Source organism: Cryptotermes secundus, unplaced genomic scaffold, assembly GCF_002891405.2.
Source record: "Cryptotermes secundus unplaced genomic scaffold, Csec_1.0 scaffold213, whole genome shotgun sequence".
NCBI lineage: Eukaryota > Metazoa > Arthropoda > Insecta > Blattodea > Kalotermitidae > Cryptotermes > Cryptotermes secundus.
Window position 1 is genome coordinate 641,823 of NW_019731264.1, and position 18,285 is coordinate 660,107.

At 39.1% G+C, this 18,285-nt stretch overlaps 1 protein-coding gene across 1 annotated transcript in view; it reads left to right on the forward strand.

Annotated features, from left to right (window-relative positions):
* Window positions 1–18,285, forward strand: part of LOC111866730 (ubiquitin carboxyl-terminal hydrolase 34) — a 128,498-nt gene that overhangs the window by 45,334 nt on the left and 64,879 nt on the right. The window contains exons 17-27 of the mRNA XM_023855934.2: window positions 2,116–2,317; window positions 5,327–5,699; window positions 5,998–6,186; window positions 8,093–8,326; window positions 9,612–9,741; window positions 10,898–11,100; window positions 11,413–11,532; window positions 12,728–13,021; window positions 14,789–14,900; window positions 16,328–16,539; window positions 17,037–17,205. Of these exons, the coding sequence (XP_023711702.1) occupies window positions 2,116–2,317; window positions 5,327–5,699; window positions 5,998–6,186; window positions 8,093–8,326; window positions 9,612–9,741; window positions 10,898–11,100; window positions 11,413–11,532; window positions 12,728–13,021; window positions 14,789–14,900; window positions 16,328–16,539; window positions 17,037–17,205 (2,238 nt within the window). The remainder of the gene's footprint in view (window positions 1–2,115; window positions 2,318–5,326; window positions 5,700–5,997; window positions 6,187–8,092; window positions 8,327–9,611; window positions 9,742–10,897; window positions 11,101–11,412; window positions 11,533–12,727; window positions 13,022–14,788; window positions 14,901–16,327; window positions 16,540–17,036; window positions 17,206–18,285) is intronic.

Genomic DNA, 18,285 nt, shown 5'->3' on the forward strand with positions numbered 1-18,285 from the left:
GGAACTAAGTCCCTTGTACTGCGGCCACTTCTGGCCTATTGTACCAGCCCCGGATGATAGGCGAGGGTGATTGTGGAGCAATTGGTGGAATGAAGATTGGCAGGGGAAACCGAAGTACTCGGAGAAAACCTGCCCCAGCGCCACTTTGTCCACCACAAATCCCACTTGACCAGACCCGGGATCAAACCCGGCCCCAACTGACCGTCAGTCACAATGTGACTGTGACTTTGACTTGAGTTAAGAATGTGGGGAGCTGTTGTCATGGGTTAGCTGGAGGAGTTTGCCAGCCAGCGACAACAGGAGTTGTGGAATGTGGAAGCTGAGAACTCTACATTGTTAAGAGCTGTTACCAAGCAATGTCTAGCAAAGATGAACTGAGAAGACTTAGTGCATCCTATAGTGAATGGTAAAATGTGTGAACTAGTGATTGTGCCATACTTCTTTGTAGTTATGAGTTTCAAGGGTGCAGTAAATCCAATTACCAATCCAAACTCCATGTCTGTTCACAAAATAATACAATATGTAGCCCATAAAAAAGCATGGATTACACTGGCCATTTTTGGTCACTCTTTAAGGGCACTGGATGCCAAAACACAGAGATGTTAGTTATTTTTATTGACCAGTGTGCTGCTGATAACCAAGACGCAAGTTACCCAAAGAATGTGAAAGTTGTATTCCCCCCTCCCAAACTGCACAAGCATTCTGCAGTCACTTGACCTGGGATAATCAGGTCATTCAGACATTATTGTCTGAAGAAACATTTCTGTGACTGATGACAAATTGCTTCATGACGCACCACTCTTCAAGGTCATTGCAGAGCCACGGTGCTGTGTCACATATAAGATAATAGTGAACTGTTTTCAAAACTGTGGATCCAGTTTAAATCAAAGCAGTGGTGTAGAAGATGCAACAGAGCTTAGCATAGCTGAAGATGACTGGAGTCAGCTGAAAGCAGGTGCATTATTTCATGAATATGTATCTTGTGATAATGATGTGAGGTACAGACCTCAGAACAAGTGATAGGTGAAAAGTTTACGTCTGAGGAGGAAGTCAAAGTTGAAACTCCAGCGGTATTATTGTCAGCACTAGAGAGCATGGACACTGTGACTAGATTACATTTTTAAATCATTGCAATTAACTAGACTGCATTTTAATGTAACAGGGTATTAGTTTAGTGTATTTGATGTCAATAGCTGAATAAATTTCCATTTCCTTGTTATTGCTTTCCTCTTCTATTGTTCACTCTTCATGATGACAAATGATTCACAACCAGAAATTGAAGTAAAACTCTTATTGGATTAGCTTTCAGCAGATTCCTGAAGCAGCACCGACATGGCATATGGAACTTAAGCTCACTTACGAGCATAATGAATCATACCCAGGCAATAAAATAGAACTTTTTGCCAGTTTATTTCACGTAGATTCAAAAACCAGCGCTAACATAGTGATTTAATGAGCAAGTGGATCTTGCAGTCAGTTAATAGCTTGCATCATGAGTTGTTCGTCACTGCGCAGGCTTGGCGATGGTAGCAAAAATGGCCCTACTATGCTGGCATGACCTTGAAGCCATATAGCAGTAAATGTACACAAGACAGTGGTGGAGACAGGAAATTATAACTGAAAATCCATTTTTGCCCCCTGGTTTTGAGTGAAAGTACCTAAAACGACAGCAGCAGGCCCAGTTTATGCTCAGTTTCAATACATGATTGAAGAATTGGGTAAGAAAGCAGAAATGTATATCCCAGGAAAATTTTACATTTTTCATATGGATGGTTTGGTGGGACTGATAAAAATATGCATAGAATTAAAGAAGATATAGATTCAAGAAATGTAAAATCCAGGTTTTACTGTACTAAATGGCAAAGAACATACTTTGAAGATCTGTGTATGTACTGCATTGGAATACACCTTTGTACAGTTGTCTTGTCTTGTGCTGCAGAAACTAGTGTGATAATGTTATGTGTAAAGAAGAACTTTAATTTGACAGAATTAGCTACCCTTTTCTCCTTCCCCTGTTTTTGAAAGGTTACAGGCTAAAACAAAACTATTCAACATAGAAATTGAGTATTTTGTAGTAAGGCCATGTACTAAATGTACATTTATGCCCTGTGACAGATGTGAGCATGGCAGCAATCCAGTATCTCAACAGCTACTATGTGGGGAGGCAATTGGATCACGAATCAGAGTTCGTTTCTCAGTGTATGGCTCATTTGGCTGCTTCTACAGCTGACCTTGCAGAGTCTGAAGAGTCAAGTCTCCTCTGTATTCAGAGGGCCCTTTTATTGCTCAAAACCCATTTGGAAACATTTAGGAAAAGGTATGTGACCGACTGACAGTACATTTCTAATTTCAAGTTAGTCATCATGTTTGACTGAATTTATTGTATGCATTTCAGCAACATTACAGATTAAACTCTTGTCCTGTTTTTGCCGCACCACTTTATTGGATTCCTCTGCCATCTTCCACACTTTATTTTGTTTTAAAACAATTTCAGGATTTAGTTATCTGGCATCCTTTCCAGTTGTTCTAGCCAGGTCCTTTGATAGTTTTTAGCCTACTTTCCTTATTTTGAAAAAAAAAAATGTAGGCTTATGCGATCTCTGTGTTGTGTGTGTCTATGTATCCACACCTATCANGAATTAAAGAAGATATAGATTCAAGAAATGTAAAATCCAGGTTTTACTGTACTAAATGGCAAAGAACATACTTTGAAGATCTGTGTATGTACTGCATTGGAATACACCTTTGTACAGTTGTCTTGTCTTGTGCTGCAGAAACTAGTGTGATAATGTTATGTGTAAAGAAGAACTTTAATTTGACAGAATTAGCTACCCTTTTCTCCTTCCCCTGTTTTTGAAAGGTTACAGGCTAAAACAAAACTATTCAACATAGAAATTGAGTATTTTGTAGTAAGGCCATGTACTAAATGTACATTTATGCCCTGTGACAGATGTGAGCATGGCAGCAATCCAGTATCTCAACAGCTACTATGTGGGGAGGCAATTGGATCACGAATCAGAGTTCGTTTCTCAGTGTATGGCTCATTTGGCTGCTTCTACAGCTGACCTTGCAGAGTCTGAAGAGTCAAGTCTCCTCTGTATTCAGAGGGCCCTTTTATTGCTCAAAACCCATTTGGAAACATTTAGGAAAAGGTATGTGACCGACTGACAGTACATTTCTAATTTCAAGTTAGTCATCATGTTTGACTGAATTTATTGTATGCATTTCAGCAACATTACAGATTAAACTCTTGTCCTGTTTTTGCTGCACCACTTTATTGGATTCCTCTGCCATCTTCCACACTTCATTTTATGTTTTAAAACAATTTCAAGATTTAGTTATCTGGCATCCTTTCCAGTTGTCCTAGCCAGGTCCTTTGATAGTTTTTAGCCTACTTTCCTTATTTTGAAAAAAAAAATGTAGGCTTATGCGATCTCTGTGTTGTGTGTGTCTATGTATCCACACCTATCAACTTTTGAATGGCTGAACTAGTCTGTGACACTTGGTATGTATACCATGGCATGTGAGCCCATCTCAACAGTGTACTTCATAACTCCCTCCCATTCAGTCTGTGTGTCTATATGTGTAGCCTACTATTGTTGGTAGCTGATAGTAAAAATGGTACCATGGCAACTAATACACACGCAACAATAGAATAATTGTTGGACGTATGATCACCTATGTTGTCTGTTTCACATCGAATGAAAGTAGGCTATTAATTCTTCCCAGAACCTCTTGTGTTATCATCTAAATAGTATTTAAAAATTCAGCTTCCACCTCACAGAAAACATACTGGACCTTGATTACAAAGACCAATCTGTTAATTGTGGAAGTAATCACTGTTTATTTTGAGAATTGTACAAAACATATAACAATATTTGCAGAGTTCTTAAATGTTAAGCAGGTTATGCATTTAGTTATCACTGGGCTTTAATTGGTTGTAAGTTATTCCCAGTTTTCTTCCTTGCCATCTTTACATTTATGATCTGTAATTCAGTATCTTATGACTGCTCTGAGAAAATGCATTTCTGCTGTCTTCATACATCTCATTCTATTTGTTTTTCCATATAAAAGCTAGGTGTGAGCTTTATGATTTCTAAAATGAACTGTTGGCAAGAAACCTAATCATTAGATTAAAGTTTGTTTTCCTAGATTTCTAAATATTGTTAGACATTATATTTTATATTGTGGCTTAATATCTGCAGTGCTATTTTTTATGATATTTTATGCACAAACCTGCCTAGTTATGTTAGGCCCTTTCCTTTAGAATGAAAATGAATAAATAAATAAATAAGAAAATATCACATTTACCTGGAGAGACAGACTGATATAATGAAGTGTTCTTGGGTGATCAGCTGTTTGAATATGAAGTTAGTATCAAATGTCCTAGAGACTGTCTGCCTCTTCAGAGGTTGATGTGATGTGTTGCATGGTCACCTGTTGTATTTAAACCCACAGAGTATGCTCTCAGCTACCCCAACACAAATAGCTGAAGGAACAATGAGCAGAGTGATGTAACCAATCGTCCAAGAAGACTTCATTGCATACAGTTGCTACAGAAGCTGTGAACCATATACAGCATGTAAATAAATATATGTTACCATGTTCTGAGGTAGATAGATGGGTTCAGTCTGATCATGTTTTGTTAATACACCAATGTCCAGAAACGCTTCCTTTTGACACTAAGGGTCACAGAAGTTTCTGAGAGGATGCATAGGTTCTAGGGGATGTTATCGTTGTTTTACATTATAAAAGTTGCTCAAAATGGCAGTCGCCGATTTCATTGCATGTTCTTCACCACCTGGCTATGTTATGCTGAACGCTGAAAGATTCCTGGCATTTCCCGGATGGTTCCAGCAGCTACTGCAATTCTTGCCACAAGATAACGTTGTGTCTCCACTGGAGTCTCGTACACTAGGCTTTGCATGTAACCCCAGAGAAAAAAATCCACTGGAGTCAAGTCAAGATGAGCAAGGGGGCCAGGTTATTGGGCCTCCATGTCCAATTCATCTGTGCCAAAGTTTTCATCCAAATACTCACAGACAGCATTAGTGCAGTGTGCTGGGACACCATCATGTTGGAACCACATTTCACAACGGACTTCCAAAGGCACCATTTCCAGTAGCTCGGGTAAGGTCTCTTGGAGAAATGTTTAGTAAATGTCACTAGTAAGCCACAGAGGTCACAGGCCCTAGCATGTAAACAAAACGTTTCCCGATATTGGTATATTAACAAAATATGATCAGATTGACAGGAGAGATGGTTTAAGAAACCAAAAAGTAATACAGCAAGGTGAATTTTATTGTTTCAATTTTCTTGTCTGAAGGTATGCATATCATTTACGAAGATGGGCGTTGGAAGGACAAGGAGTAGCCAGCCATGTACAGTTGATGATAGGAGATCGAGGTTGTGTGCCTCTACGTGTGGTGATCCAACCTGCTGGCATGGTTGAGAAAGGAACACTTGAGCTTATCAGCAGTGATTATGTCGCAGACTTGCGTGCAGAAGTAGCCAAATGGTGGGAAACATTGCAAGCGAAGTGCGCCAATGAGAAATGTAGCTCTGCTTCTGCAGGCAGCACTCCTGTCTTGGGGTCCCTCCTTACTGAGGGCCCCATTAGAATGATCACGCAGGGGCAGGAACTCACAACAGAATTTGATGAGAAGACACTGCAGGAAATGGGCTTCAAGGATCTTCAGGTTTGTGGGTTTTTGTTCAATCCTGATTTAATCTGTTTCTGTGCCTTATACAGTAAGGTGTGATAAAATTAAATCTTCCCTGCTATGTATAATATAAAGGGAAAGCTGTCCCTGTAACAGGCTGTGAAGGCCCATAGGTTTCCGAGATGTCGAGGCTGCCACATTTTCTACACAGTTGGCTCACAGATGGACATGAGGTTGTCAGCCTTACTCTGTGGTTGCCCTCTACTCCCAGGAAAATACCTGTACATTACAGCTACTTAAAGAATATAGAAGACGTTTCTTTTGATTTTTGCAGATGGTATTTATATCAGTGGGAGCTTCTAGACAGCAGAAGAAGCGCGATTCTCTGGATACTCCATCTGTCCTGCCACCGCCTCCACGTGAAAGTTTGCCGACATTGCTGCTTCTTCAGCCTCAGTATTTTGAGCAGCTTTTCTGTCTGATGCAGACATTGAGTTCAATGAAGACTCCTGTGAAGGGTGGAGTAAGTGTACTCTCAGGGTTTTGGTATCATCTCCTGTTTCCAGTAAGAATTTGGTTACTCTTTAATGTTGACATTTGCATTTAGGTTCATAATTTAGATTTGTAATGAAGGTATCATAGAAAATTTATATCAGTCATCTCCTTTGGTTGTATTGCAGTAGCTCTATCATATTGTCGTTCGTACTGGGCTGTATGCCATAACTGAAGCAGTTAGTCCTGGGCTTACAACCATGATGACTCAGATTTGATCCCGGGTCAGGTCATGTGGGGTTAATGGTGGACAGTGTGCCACTTGTGTGGGTTTTCTCTGGGTACTGTAGTTGTCCCTGCCATTTCTGATTCCACCAACAGCTCCACATTAATTATTCATCCTATCATCTGATGCTGTTTAGTAGTATTGACAGGGTTATTAAATAACAAACCAAACATTCATGGAGTGCAATATTTTAATCTTGAATGAATGTTATATGTATTGAACCACATTAACTTCTTTGTATTTTCAATAAAACGTATGAAATCACCAGAATCCATCACTATTTGGCATAACTGCATCTTCAACAGCAGAAGGAGAAACACGTGAACAGAAGCAAGTTCCATTACAGATGTATTATATGAAAGCCCTTCAGACTAGTCAGAAATTGTTTGTCCTTATATCCCTTTCAGTATTCACCTCTTTGAAAAATGGTCTAAAAGAAATATGTAGATCTTAATGAGGTGTATACAGGTACGTTGTGTCATGTAAAAAGTTCTTGTGCATTTTACCATTTCGTGGAACTGAGCCCTTCTTGAGAAGCCTCCAGTTGTGCAACTACTTAAGAACTTCCCAGCATTTTATGGAACACTAAACTTCATCACCGTGTTCACAAGAGCCCTCCACTGATCCCTATCCTGAGCCAGATTGATCCAGTCCACACTACCTCATCCTGTCTCTCTAAGATTGTCCTCAAACCTATATCTTGGTCTTCCTAAGAGTATCTTTCCTTTTGGCCTTCCTATCAATATTCTCTATGAATTCCTCTTCTCCCCCATTCACGCTACATGCCCCACCCATCTCATCATCCTTGACTTGATCATTCTATTTTTATTTGGCAAAGAGTACAAGTTATGAAGCTCACCATTATGCAGTTTTCTCATCTCCTGTCACTTCATCTCTCTTCGGTCCAAATATCCTCCTCAGCATCCTGTTCTGAAACACCCTCAGTCTGTTTCTCCCTTAATTTGTTAGACTTATATGAGCACAAATTAAAAATTCTGAAAAAAAAATTATTCTAGACTCCCTGTATGAAATTTAATTGAAATCCAGGAAGTCTTTTAGGGATAACAGATGCAGCTAGGAAAACATACAGATACCGCTTCTGAATTTTGTGTAAATTTATGCAGTTTATGCAAAGAATGCATGAAAATTATTAACAGGAATATGTGAAACATTTGGAAAGAATGCCTGGAAACCAAATCCCAGAACAATTTTATTAATACAAACCGTTGGGGGGAGAATAAAGTTTGAGGTTTTTATATAAGTGAAGATTCATATTATGGCCTTTTGGGTTATGAAACCATGTAGCGTGGTAAGTGGATACCAGTGTGTAAATTGCTGGTACCTTTGTATCAAACTGAGTGGTGTAGTGGCCCAGAACACCACAGTGTGAATCAACAGCTAGAAGTTGTTAGGGACATTAAATTAAAAGCTAGCTGGAACAGTTTTATTCCTTGTAGCCAGCAACGGACAAGAGCTAAAGATGCGTTGAGGATGTTAATACTGGGAAAGTATATAGAAGACAGGAAGAGTGACCACTTGGCCTCTAATAGTCCCTAGTAGTAAAGAGATGGCATGCGGTAAGACAGTTCAAACACCGTCTTACATGTAAGAGCATGTTGCAGTTACTGATATAATTTTTGTATTGTTTCAGCATCAGATACCTCACACTAAAGCCCAGGTTTTATCGCGACGTGTTTGGGATATTCTGACACTACTGCCTACCAGTCCCATTCTGCTACAAGGATTCCAGCAACTTGAGAGCTCAGAAAACATCTCACTGCAGCAACTTCTGGATCCTGCTAGCCCTCAGAAGCTTATGTACTCTTTGTACATCGTGGAGTCCCTTAGCCGGCCCAGTGCCTCAGTCAAAAAGAATAAATCTTCTGTAAGTGTAATGAAGTTTATGAACATATACTAAGATGTTCAGTGCTATTAGCAGATATTGGTCCTTAATTCTGAAAAAATATTTTGAACGAAATTTTGTAAATGGAATGTAAAGAAAAAAATAATATGGGTATCAGAAGACAGGTATCAAATAGTGGGTTTACGACTATAATTTTCTGCCTTATTTTGCATATTTTTGAACCCCCAAATATGTGAGGGGAATTATGTTAATTTTATTGTTAATCTATAATAAAAGCAGTTTCTTGGTCCCACATAGGAACACCATGTACTCATGTACTGCTGCTGTCTCTACAAAAAGACACCCATTAATAAAACTAAATACATAATTTAAAAAACAGAATTTTTATTACAAATACTATGTTTCTAGACAATATCTATCACCCAGTCTTTATCTAAAAACATCGTCCTGTTTATTTTTGTTTTTAGATAAAGACAGGACAATGGATAATGTCCTGAAACATAGTATTTGTACTAATATACCATCGTCACAGAAGCCATGGTTGCGTCAAGTTGGCATTGATGCTCTGAGAGGAAGTGAAAGATGAATGTTTAATTGATAAACTAAAAAGAATGCACTTTACATACCTATAGCTAGGCATGCAATTTTGTCCACCGCTTGTAGAGAACCAGATATAACTTCATTCATTGTCACTTTCTTCAGAAATTGACCATGTTGACTCATCTTTTGTCCCACCCAGTGCATTGAAATTCTGGTTTTCTTGAAACTGTTGTTGATCATTTTTCAAGAATGAGTCCCCAAGCCAGATGAAGGATTTACAAATTATTTTGAAGAGTGGTTTCATAATTTCCCTTGTCAGTATCGAATTGTGTGGTCCTGCTGCCATCCATTCTAAGTAGAACCTTTGCTCATAATCTTTAAACAGCTTCTGACTTTGGAGCTTTTTTGCCATCTATGTGCAATGTAAAGTAAAAAGAAAAGTAAAGGTATTCCTATGACAGGCCGTGGAGGCCCATAAGGTTCTGAGATGAGGGTCCCACATTTTCTAGACAATCGGCTCACAGATGGGAGCAAGGTTTCAGCCCTAGTGGCCTCCGTAGTCTAGAGGTAACGTTCCCACCTCATGACCCGTGGTACGCGGGTTCAAATACCCGCACAAAAAATTTGTGATGCACTATGTATGTATAAATCTGATATTAACATCTGCTTATTCAGAAGCATTTGAATGTTTTGCCAAGTAGGAAATAATTTTCTGCTTGAAACATGAAATCTGTTTAATGTATGAGCATTAGATTAATTTTCTCAGGTGAATAACCATGGGACAGCAGACAGTCCCAACTGTGACAGAAGTAAGGAGATGCCATCAGCTGGGAGTTGGAGCGAGATGTTCATACAGCAGGGTGGCCTGAGGCATCTGTTCGATATATTCATGTCAGGTACTTCCTACATACCAGTTAATTTTCTTCTTGCCCTTTTCATTTATCCGCTTAGCTTTAATCTTGAATCTTAATGTCAATACAGTAAACCTTCACCCAACATGGCAGTTAAGTCCCATGAGAACTGCACATTAGATGAATCACACTGAACACAATATCTTATGCATTAACCTTTAACGTACGGACTTTTAAATTTCCGGGAGCCCTCTGCGGCCAGAATTTAAATCGCCCTAATTCTTTAACATTGCAGACTTAAAAAAAATACAAATTTGCCTTCACAGTATAGTGCTTAGGTAAGCACCGGGACATCTTTGCCTTTACCATACGTATCATATCCTCATTCAGTAATGCCAATAGGACAAAGAATTCTACTTAAGCATATCTGCCTGTGTTTGGCAAACTGGCTAAATGAAACTATCATAAGGATACAATGATTGACTTTTTAAACATTATCCATCATTCTGTTTATTTAAAACAATGTTTCCAGTCCAGAGATTGGGACTAGCTCTGTCCGTTCGGCCTAGCTGTGCAGGCTTTTTCCCAGATGTTGGAGACAGTCCAGTTTCCAAAACATTTTAAATAGAAAGTGGATAATGTCCAGAAAATTTGATCATTATGTTAATATGCCATTGTCAAGCACTGTTCATAATTACAAACAGTAATGAACAGACTGATGAATGAAGTAAACATAAAGAGGTTGTTTGTGACTGCCAATGCCTTAAACTCTTAAAATGAAAATATTTTGGTATTTTGATTTCATAATCTAGAAGCAATATGATTATTGTGCCATAATGCAATGAATAAGATAATGACAATCTGTGCATTAGGTCTAATGGTTATGTATTGTAACTTGGACACTGGGTCCTTGTTTCTGGTGCTGGAATTTGCCATGTGAAAGTAAAGTTGATATGAAGTAAGAAGGGCTTTTACCCCATGTACTCCACTTTTGGTATCTAAATGGAAATGGATTTTAAGAACAGTATGTTCCTATGGAATTAATTTTCATATAGTATGTTAGAAACCCACTGATGTTTCAGAGGGATCGTAGCAGATTTATACACGGCGTTATACCAAGAAGAACGTACTCTTTGTGATCAGTGATGTGGGAACCTGAAATCAAACAGATACAAGTTTATTCATGATGAATGGTTTGCAGGTGTGTTGCAGAGGTCAGGCGGTGATGGCAGTGAGTGGCAGCAAGACTGTTTGGCATGTTTGCTGAAACTGCTCTGCCAGCTGGGTGTATCTTCAGAGGATGGAAATATTTTACATGATGTTCCTGACAACCTGCGCAACAAAAGGGCTGGACAGTTTCACAAAGGAAGCTCTGATAAACTGGTTATACCCAAATTGAATGAGGTGCACGAAGAAACTTTTGTTTCTATTTAGAAATATCTTGAAACCTGTTTTAAGTTATATTTTCCAAAATAAAGAATTAGTCATGTCTTACAAAGTATGCTGTCAACTGTGTGTGCTCCAATGACTTTTGAACATACAAGATGCTTTTCATGGAACTTGTATTGTGAAACCATATGTTGCCACATTGCAAAATTTTCAAGCCTTTGTTTACACAAATTCTAACATGTCAGTAATGCAGACTTTAGATGATTATCTTCAGGACATTAATTTTTGTTTGGGTAATTAGAACATATCCAGTTTTCCTTGTTTCAGGCAATGATGCAGATGATGAATGTTGACTCTGTGATGTCACGATTAACAAGCATTCTTTATGAAGCATCTCTCCCAAGAGACCCAAACCATTACAAAACAGGATTCTGGGGTAGAGCTCAGGTGTGATATTAGTTGCTGAAATTTTCTTTTTTATTACTATTTGTAATGTGAACCTTCAGTTAAATTAAGCTTTCTGCTTTTTTGAGTCTACGCATGTCTGTAATTTCTGTATCTTTCCTAGGTTGTCATCGTAGACTTCTTATGTTTTCTCTAATTTTTAGTTGTATGCTGAAGTATTGTGACATGTATACCCATTGCTAGGCAGTGACTTGGTAAACACATACCCGCGGTGGCAGTAGAGAGGTTGTTTTCTATGTGGTCCATACCACGATCATTTCTATGCAGTGGTGTGGTGAACATGCCTAAAACAATTCAGAACAGTGTTTCCATGGGGTCTGTGCAAAGTGGTTATAAAGAGGAATTCATTTGAGCAGCATAGAGTGAAGAGTTGAGTTTTGGGATGCCAGCCTGCCAGAATATGAGCTTGGGAGCAGAGGAATTGAATTGAGTTGAGTCTCCAGTATTAGCAGCTGCAGGATAATGGCAAGAAAGGAACTGGACTATGACAAGAAGACTCCATGTGTGATTTGAAGTGGCAGTGAGACTGCTATAAATCCTTTGCCTGGGTGAGACTAGTGAAGACTCAGAACCATAGTGCATGTGCAGCAGTGAATTGTGAGTGTGTAGATCAGTGATAGTCATGTACAGGTATTGCCCGTAGTTCAAAGTACTGTGTGTAAGGTTTCAATAAATCCAGTCTTCCAGTCCAGAACCCATCTTACAAGTCATGCAACAAATCCATACACATGACAGTGTATTATGTGGAGCTCTTTGCAATGGCAAGGGACTGTCTAATAGGGTTTTGTGAAAGGCTGTCTCTCACAGTGTGTCTTGTATTATCCATCTTCAGATGTCCAAAATTGGTGATCCCACCCCCTATCAGCCTCAGAGCTGTTGCTGCAGTGAGCAGTGTATTGCAGAGTTAGTATCCATTCAAGAAATGTGTTTGGGGAAGTAAATTAATAAGATCCCCATGTTTTTATTGTAAATGGCAATCCCCTCATCTCTAAATCTCTCCACTCNCCCCCCCCCCCCCCAAGTTTTGTCATAAAACAATTTCTTTTTTGTCCGTCATTCCAGATACTTCAGGAAGTATTTCAACTTATAATCCACTTGTATATATGGCCCTTATTCATTTTGGAGACAAAACCAGAGTACGAATAAATAATTTGAATGTTTATACTTCTTTTTATAGGTCGTACATTATGCCATGGCATTGCTTGTGTCATGGGTACATTCAGATAATCAGGTTAGACAGGCTCTGTTTGCTGCTCCCCATTTCTCAACTTGGCTTCAACGATTGGTGCTAGAAGATCCAGAACCAGCTGTGCGCCGTGAAGTGTGCACTGCGCTGTATCGTCTCTGCCTTGGTTCTTCTTCCTCTCCAGTTCCTGCAGCTAACACCAGTCTCAATGTCACTGCGCACATGCTGGGACACCTCATGGAATACTTGGTTGTTGCAGAGAGCATGAGGCCACAGAAACTAGAGGTGAGCATTGCACAAATACACAGCCTGTGTTTATTGAGAACAAGTTCATGAGTTGAGACAGGGTTAATTGTTTCTTAGTTTACTATCTATCTGTCTGTCTGTCCATGGCTCTGCAGCTCTTTGTTGGACCTATCACAGGGCTGCTAATTACACACAGAATAAACACACACAGACATCCATGCCTTAAGTGGGATTTGAACCCACGATCCCAGCATCAAGCGAGTGAAGACATGCCTTAGACTGCTCGGCAGTCAAGTTACGTTAACTATGTGTACTACAACTGGCCTCGCCTGTAAGTAGCCTTCTTTCACTACCACAGCCGTATGCCCAAAGCAGAGTTAACTACGTTCAAAAACATACCTGCCTACAAATAGAATACAAGTAGGACAGTTGACTTTACAACTGCCAATTTGTAACTTTAGTTTCTCAAGTGTAACAGTCATTTCAGAGCAGAACCGATGACTCTTGCCTAAAAATATGGAGCCAGTTGAAGAAAAACACAACCTTGTTGTGCATTACCAAAAATACATTTCATTTACCATATCCATGCACAGCAAGGACTGTTCCCAACCGGTAGCAACTGTACATGCCAAAACACAATTTAGTATTTTGGGCAAAACCATGGTTCATGCCCTCTGGCCAAATAAGGGAGCGCTATGGTGTGGTAACATTTTTTTTTTTTTTTTTACTTTGGCCGCTCTTCCAGCCCATTCAGGTCCTGGCCTCTTATTCAATTCTCTAATCATTTTTCGCAGACAGTAGGACTCCTTGGATGAGTGATCAGCCTGTCACAAGGCCACTACCTAAAGACAGGACAACACAAACCCAGAATAAACTCACACACACCAAACATCCATGCCTTAAATGGGATTCACACCCATGATCCCAGTGTCCGAGCAAGTGAAGACAGTTCATGCCTTAGACCAGCATGGTGTGGTAACATTACCATCCATAATCACCAGAGCTGGAGGATAGGAATAGGATTGGATAGGATAAATCAAGCATGTCTGACATCTGCATAGGGGAGATGGAAGAGCCTGGCATCATACTGTATTATAGATGGCAAGCAAAAATGACTGAGCTGTTGGAGCTGGCCCTGAGTTGACAAGCAGACCAATGGAACAGCTCATAAGACCAGTGTGCATCACCAGATCCTAGTGGCCTACGTAATGTGCCTGAGTCAGTTGTCAGAAGCCACTGGGAATGGGAAAATTTTGCTTCATATTCGTTTGAAAGACATCTAAAGCGTATGGTGCTTAGAATAACATTTGAGAACATCCATCCTTCACTTTAACCATGACAACAGGCACATGTAATATTTGTTTGAAAGCCTATGCAGCCATTCATTTTAAAAATATGTTTATTCTGTTAGTTTTCTAGAAGGGATATAATTCATTTTATAAACATTTTGAAGCATACCCTCATAAAATGTTTTCCCACTTAAGAAGTTTATATTTTGTGATTCCTTGGGACTGTATGTGAATATACATATATGTATTGGTTCCCAAGAACTGCATGATACCAAAGGGTTCCTGAACAGTATAACTATGTGTATTTGTTTTTAGTTAAGTTCTATGAAATTGAAGATAGATATTGCCAGATGTGTCATATCCGTATTGTAATGATGTGGAATCAGGTATCATGGTAGTGATACATGGTGAGTGCATCTGTACTGCAGTATAAATTAAGCCAATCATACCGAAGGCTTTGTATCATAACTGGAAAGTGTAATGCAAATAAAGTATGTTTTAATTACTGTAATTTCAGGCTCTCCACCATCCCTCAGAGGATGGTAAGGAACCATATGGTCCTGCTTGCCGAGATTATTTTTGGCTGCTGTGTCGCCTAGTGGATAGCCTTAGTGGCAATCTTGTTAAAGGTTATGTCATAAAAACAGTTAATTTATCATATAAATGCATGTAGTAGTGATTAATAAGAAGTATTCACAACATTTGAGTTGAAAAACTTCAAGGAAACCACTTAGAAGGTGAGCATGGCTGGGTTAATAATACTGAAGTGCATTTGGGAGAAGTGGATTTGAAATGGTTTGAGTAGCTCTAGTAACTTCAGTGTTTTGTGAATGTGGATTCCTTGAAAGTGGGGAATTTTTTGATTTACTGATTCCCTGTCAACTGCTGAGGGAATATCCTGCAGTGTGTGGTCTCTTCAGAATTCTTGTCATTAGTTGTGTCAGTGATTTATAATTGAATTTCTCAACTTCAAGATCTGGATAATTTATGATGTTTAAATGCTAAGTAATTAAATCAATTAAGAAATTAATTCCGTCTTGGGAATGTATTTGGGGGTCCTAATTATGGAAGGTATCACAATTACCAAACAGTGACTTCTGTATAAAAAATTATGCGGAAAGAGCATACACTTCTTCTTCACTGACACTAGGATGACCTGGCTGACGCATGTCTGCCACATTTTGGCGTCCCTTGTTGAAGGCTTTTACCCACCTTGCCACCGTTCTGTAAGGCAATGCAGATTCCCCGCAAGCCTCTTGAAGACCTCTTGATGACACTGTCGTGCTGTACCGGCACGTTCAGTCTTTATCCAACTCCATTGTTCCTGTTTCGAAAACATTGTGACAACACTACATTAGACCGCCAGCTAACACAAGGCTCTGTTCTTGTCACTGTGCATGCTTGTGATGTGGGAACGGAGAGTCCATTTGTTCTGAGGTAGGGTAGGTATGTAACTAACGTGTGGTATAAGCGACATTATTTGGTTCCGTTGCATGGCGTCTCTACAGCAGTGTTGCCACTATTAAAGTTCCAACCATAGTATTCTCCTCAGCCCCTGTTCTCAGACACCCTCAGTCTTTGTTCCTCCTTTAAAGTCGGAGACCAAGTTTCACACCCATACAGAACCACAAGAAAAATTTGTATATTCTGATTTTTATGTTTTTAGACAGCAGACCAGAAGACAAGTGAAAGCAGTGACAGTAAATAAATTTATAATTAGCAAGGATATACATAAATTTGTAATATATCACAATTATTGAGGTCTTGCATGTTATCCATCTCCCCATTTTTTTTATTTAAAATGACGTTTCAAAGACTGCACTCTGCCTCTGTCCTTGTCTCCAGACACCAGAACCACTGCAAGGCAATAGAGTGACTGTGCAAGACAGTGTCAGCAAATCCAATCACCAATCCAGAACCCCTTATTAATAGCCATGGAACCCCAGACACATGACAATATACTGTTTGTATTTATGTATTAATAATGAAGTGTATAAGATATAGACCACACTGATATGTCTTTGCTTTTGAATAAAATAACTCTCTTACCTTACAGAAAGTATCGATGATCCTCATAATTGTGTAGTTGATGTTGATGGCTTGGCAAGGAAACTGGCAGAGTCCATCTTGGCTCGAGAATACCTTGAAACTAGGCATAATACTGTAGAAGATGAAGGACTCATTGGTTTATTAAACCTTATGTCCAATGTTATGAAACATAACCCACCATTTAAAACCAGTAGAGAAGGTCAGGAGTTCCTTGCCCAGGTAAGTTAGTTTCCCATTTCTGCATATTTAGTAAGGAACTATTTGAATTGAAAAAGCCCTTTAAATTTCTTGAAATTTCCAATTTGAAAAGACAAATTCAAATTTACAGTTTTTACTATCTAAATTCTAATCATGTCAGTGTTTGTATTTCTAGTTTTCTGTTTCTGATTGCTGGGCAACCATAATCAGTTTTCTTTGTAGTGCATGAAGTGATCACCATATATGTGGTGCCCAGCACTGAATAATTGTTGTGATGTCACATTCTTTTGCATCTTTGGTGTCTGTGGTGTGCCACAACAAGTAAGAATAATTTGCCCCTAAGACAGCACAGTCTATTTTTAATGGTACTGTATACACCAATATGGCAGACATCTGCCAAATTAAAACAGTTTAAATAAGTTATAATATTCTTTTATGTTGTTTTGTGCTTTCAGGATGATATTTACAAAGCAGCAAAGCCTTTATGCATTTGTGAAATATTTTATTGTTATTTCCAGGTGTTTGATTTCTTGTTTGCATTGCCAAATCCTCGCAAGCGTCATGTTCCAAAGTGCAAATCACAGATGTCACGCTCCTCGGCATATGATCTTCTTGTAGAAATGGTGAAGGGTTGTCCAAGTAACTACATACAACTTCATGAGAAGCTTCTTGCTCAGCACAAGCCAGGTAAATTCTTCTTACAGCAAAATACAACTGAGGTACAAGGCATTATAGTCCATTTCAGATCTTCAGCCGTGAAGATGGAGGTGATATGTTCCTATGAAATGCTGGGCTTTTTCTGAGTTGCACAGTGCTACAGCCAGACAGCCACTCTCTTTAATTATTGTCATTACTTCTGCACCTGTTTTGACCATGTTCTAATCATAAGCTAACCTGTGCTGTTGTGAAGCTTATGTCAGTATAGCATTTGCTACACTGATGCCATATCATAAGTCATAATCTTGTTATGTAGACACTTGTTACCTCTAGGCTACATGCTCAGTAGTGGATGTGATAGTAACAAGAACACAGGATATGAGAATGTTTTCCTGTAAATATACATGTTCAGTGTGGGAGGCATCTAGTTGAGTTAGAACATATATTCAGGCATGCATTTCCAGTGACACCCTTTTTCTGTGTGTCTTCATAGCACAGGATATCCTTATTCACTGGTACACAAAGGTGGACTGCATGAATGTGTTCTTGTTCATTGCAGCCCATGAACACAGAGCATAAGTTTATGCATACAGTGTTTTAGTTTGTTTTTCAGATGGTGTTAATATAATAAACTACAGTTACTTGGATACAGTAATAAACTTAAAGAAAAACATTAATGAAGGAGAAAGCTCTAGATCACATTAAGTGGAGGAACTGTTTTGGAAGAGACTGTGGACCTGTCGTCTTGACAGATTACTGATGATAATGATGAGTCTTATTCGTCAGGTCTGGGAGTAATAATTTTTCCTTTCCCTCCTTTCAGTGTTAAGACAACTGGGGCAGTAGTGTCCTGTCTGGTCTCTGCCACTCCTCCCCTCTTCTGCCTTGTTTGATTAATGGGTTTGTGGCCCTGTCAGGAATTTGCAGAACATTGTGTTTTATATATAGGCATGCTACTAGCGAAAGAAATAATTTGACTAGTTAATATGGCCAGTTTTATACACAGCTAGAACCAACAAGTAAATGTTCTTGAAGAAAGTGTGTTACCATGCGCGCTAGTATGCAGGGTACTACTAATTGTGTCAGTTAATATATATTCCTGCCTTTTCC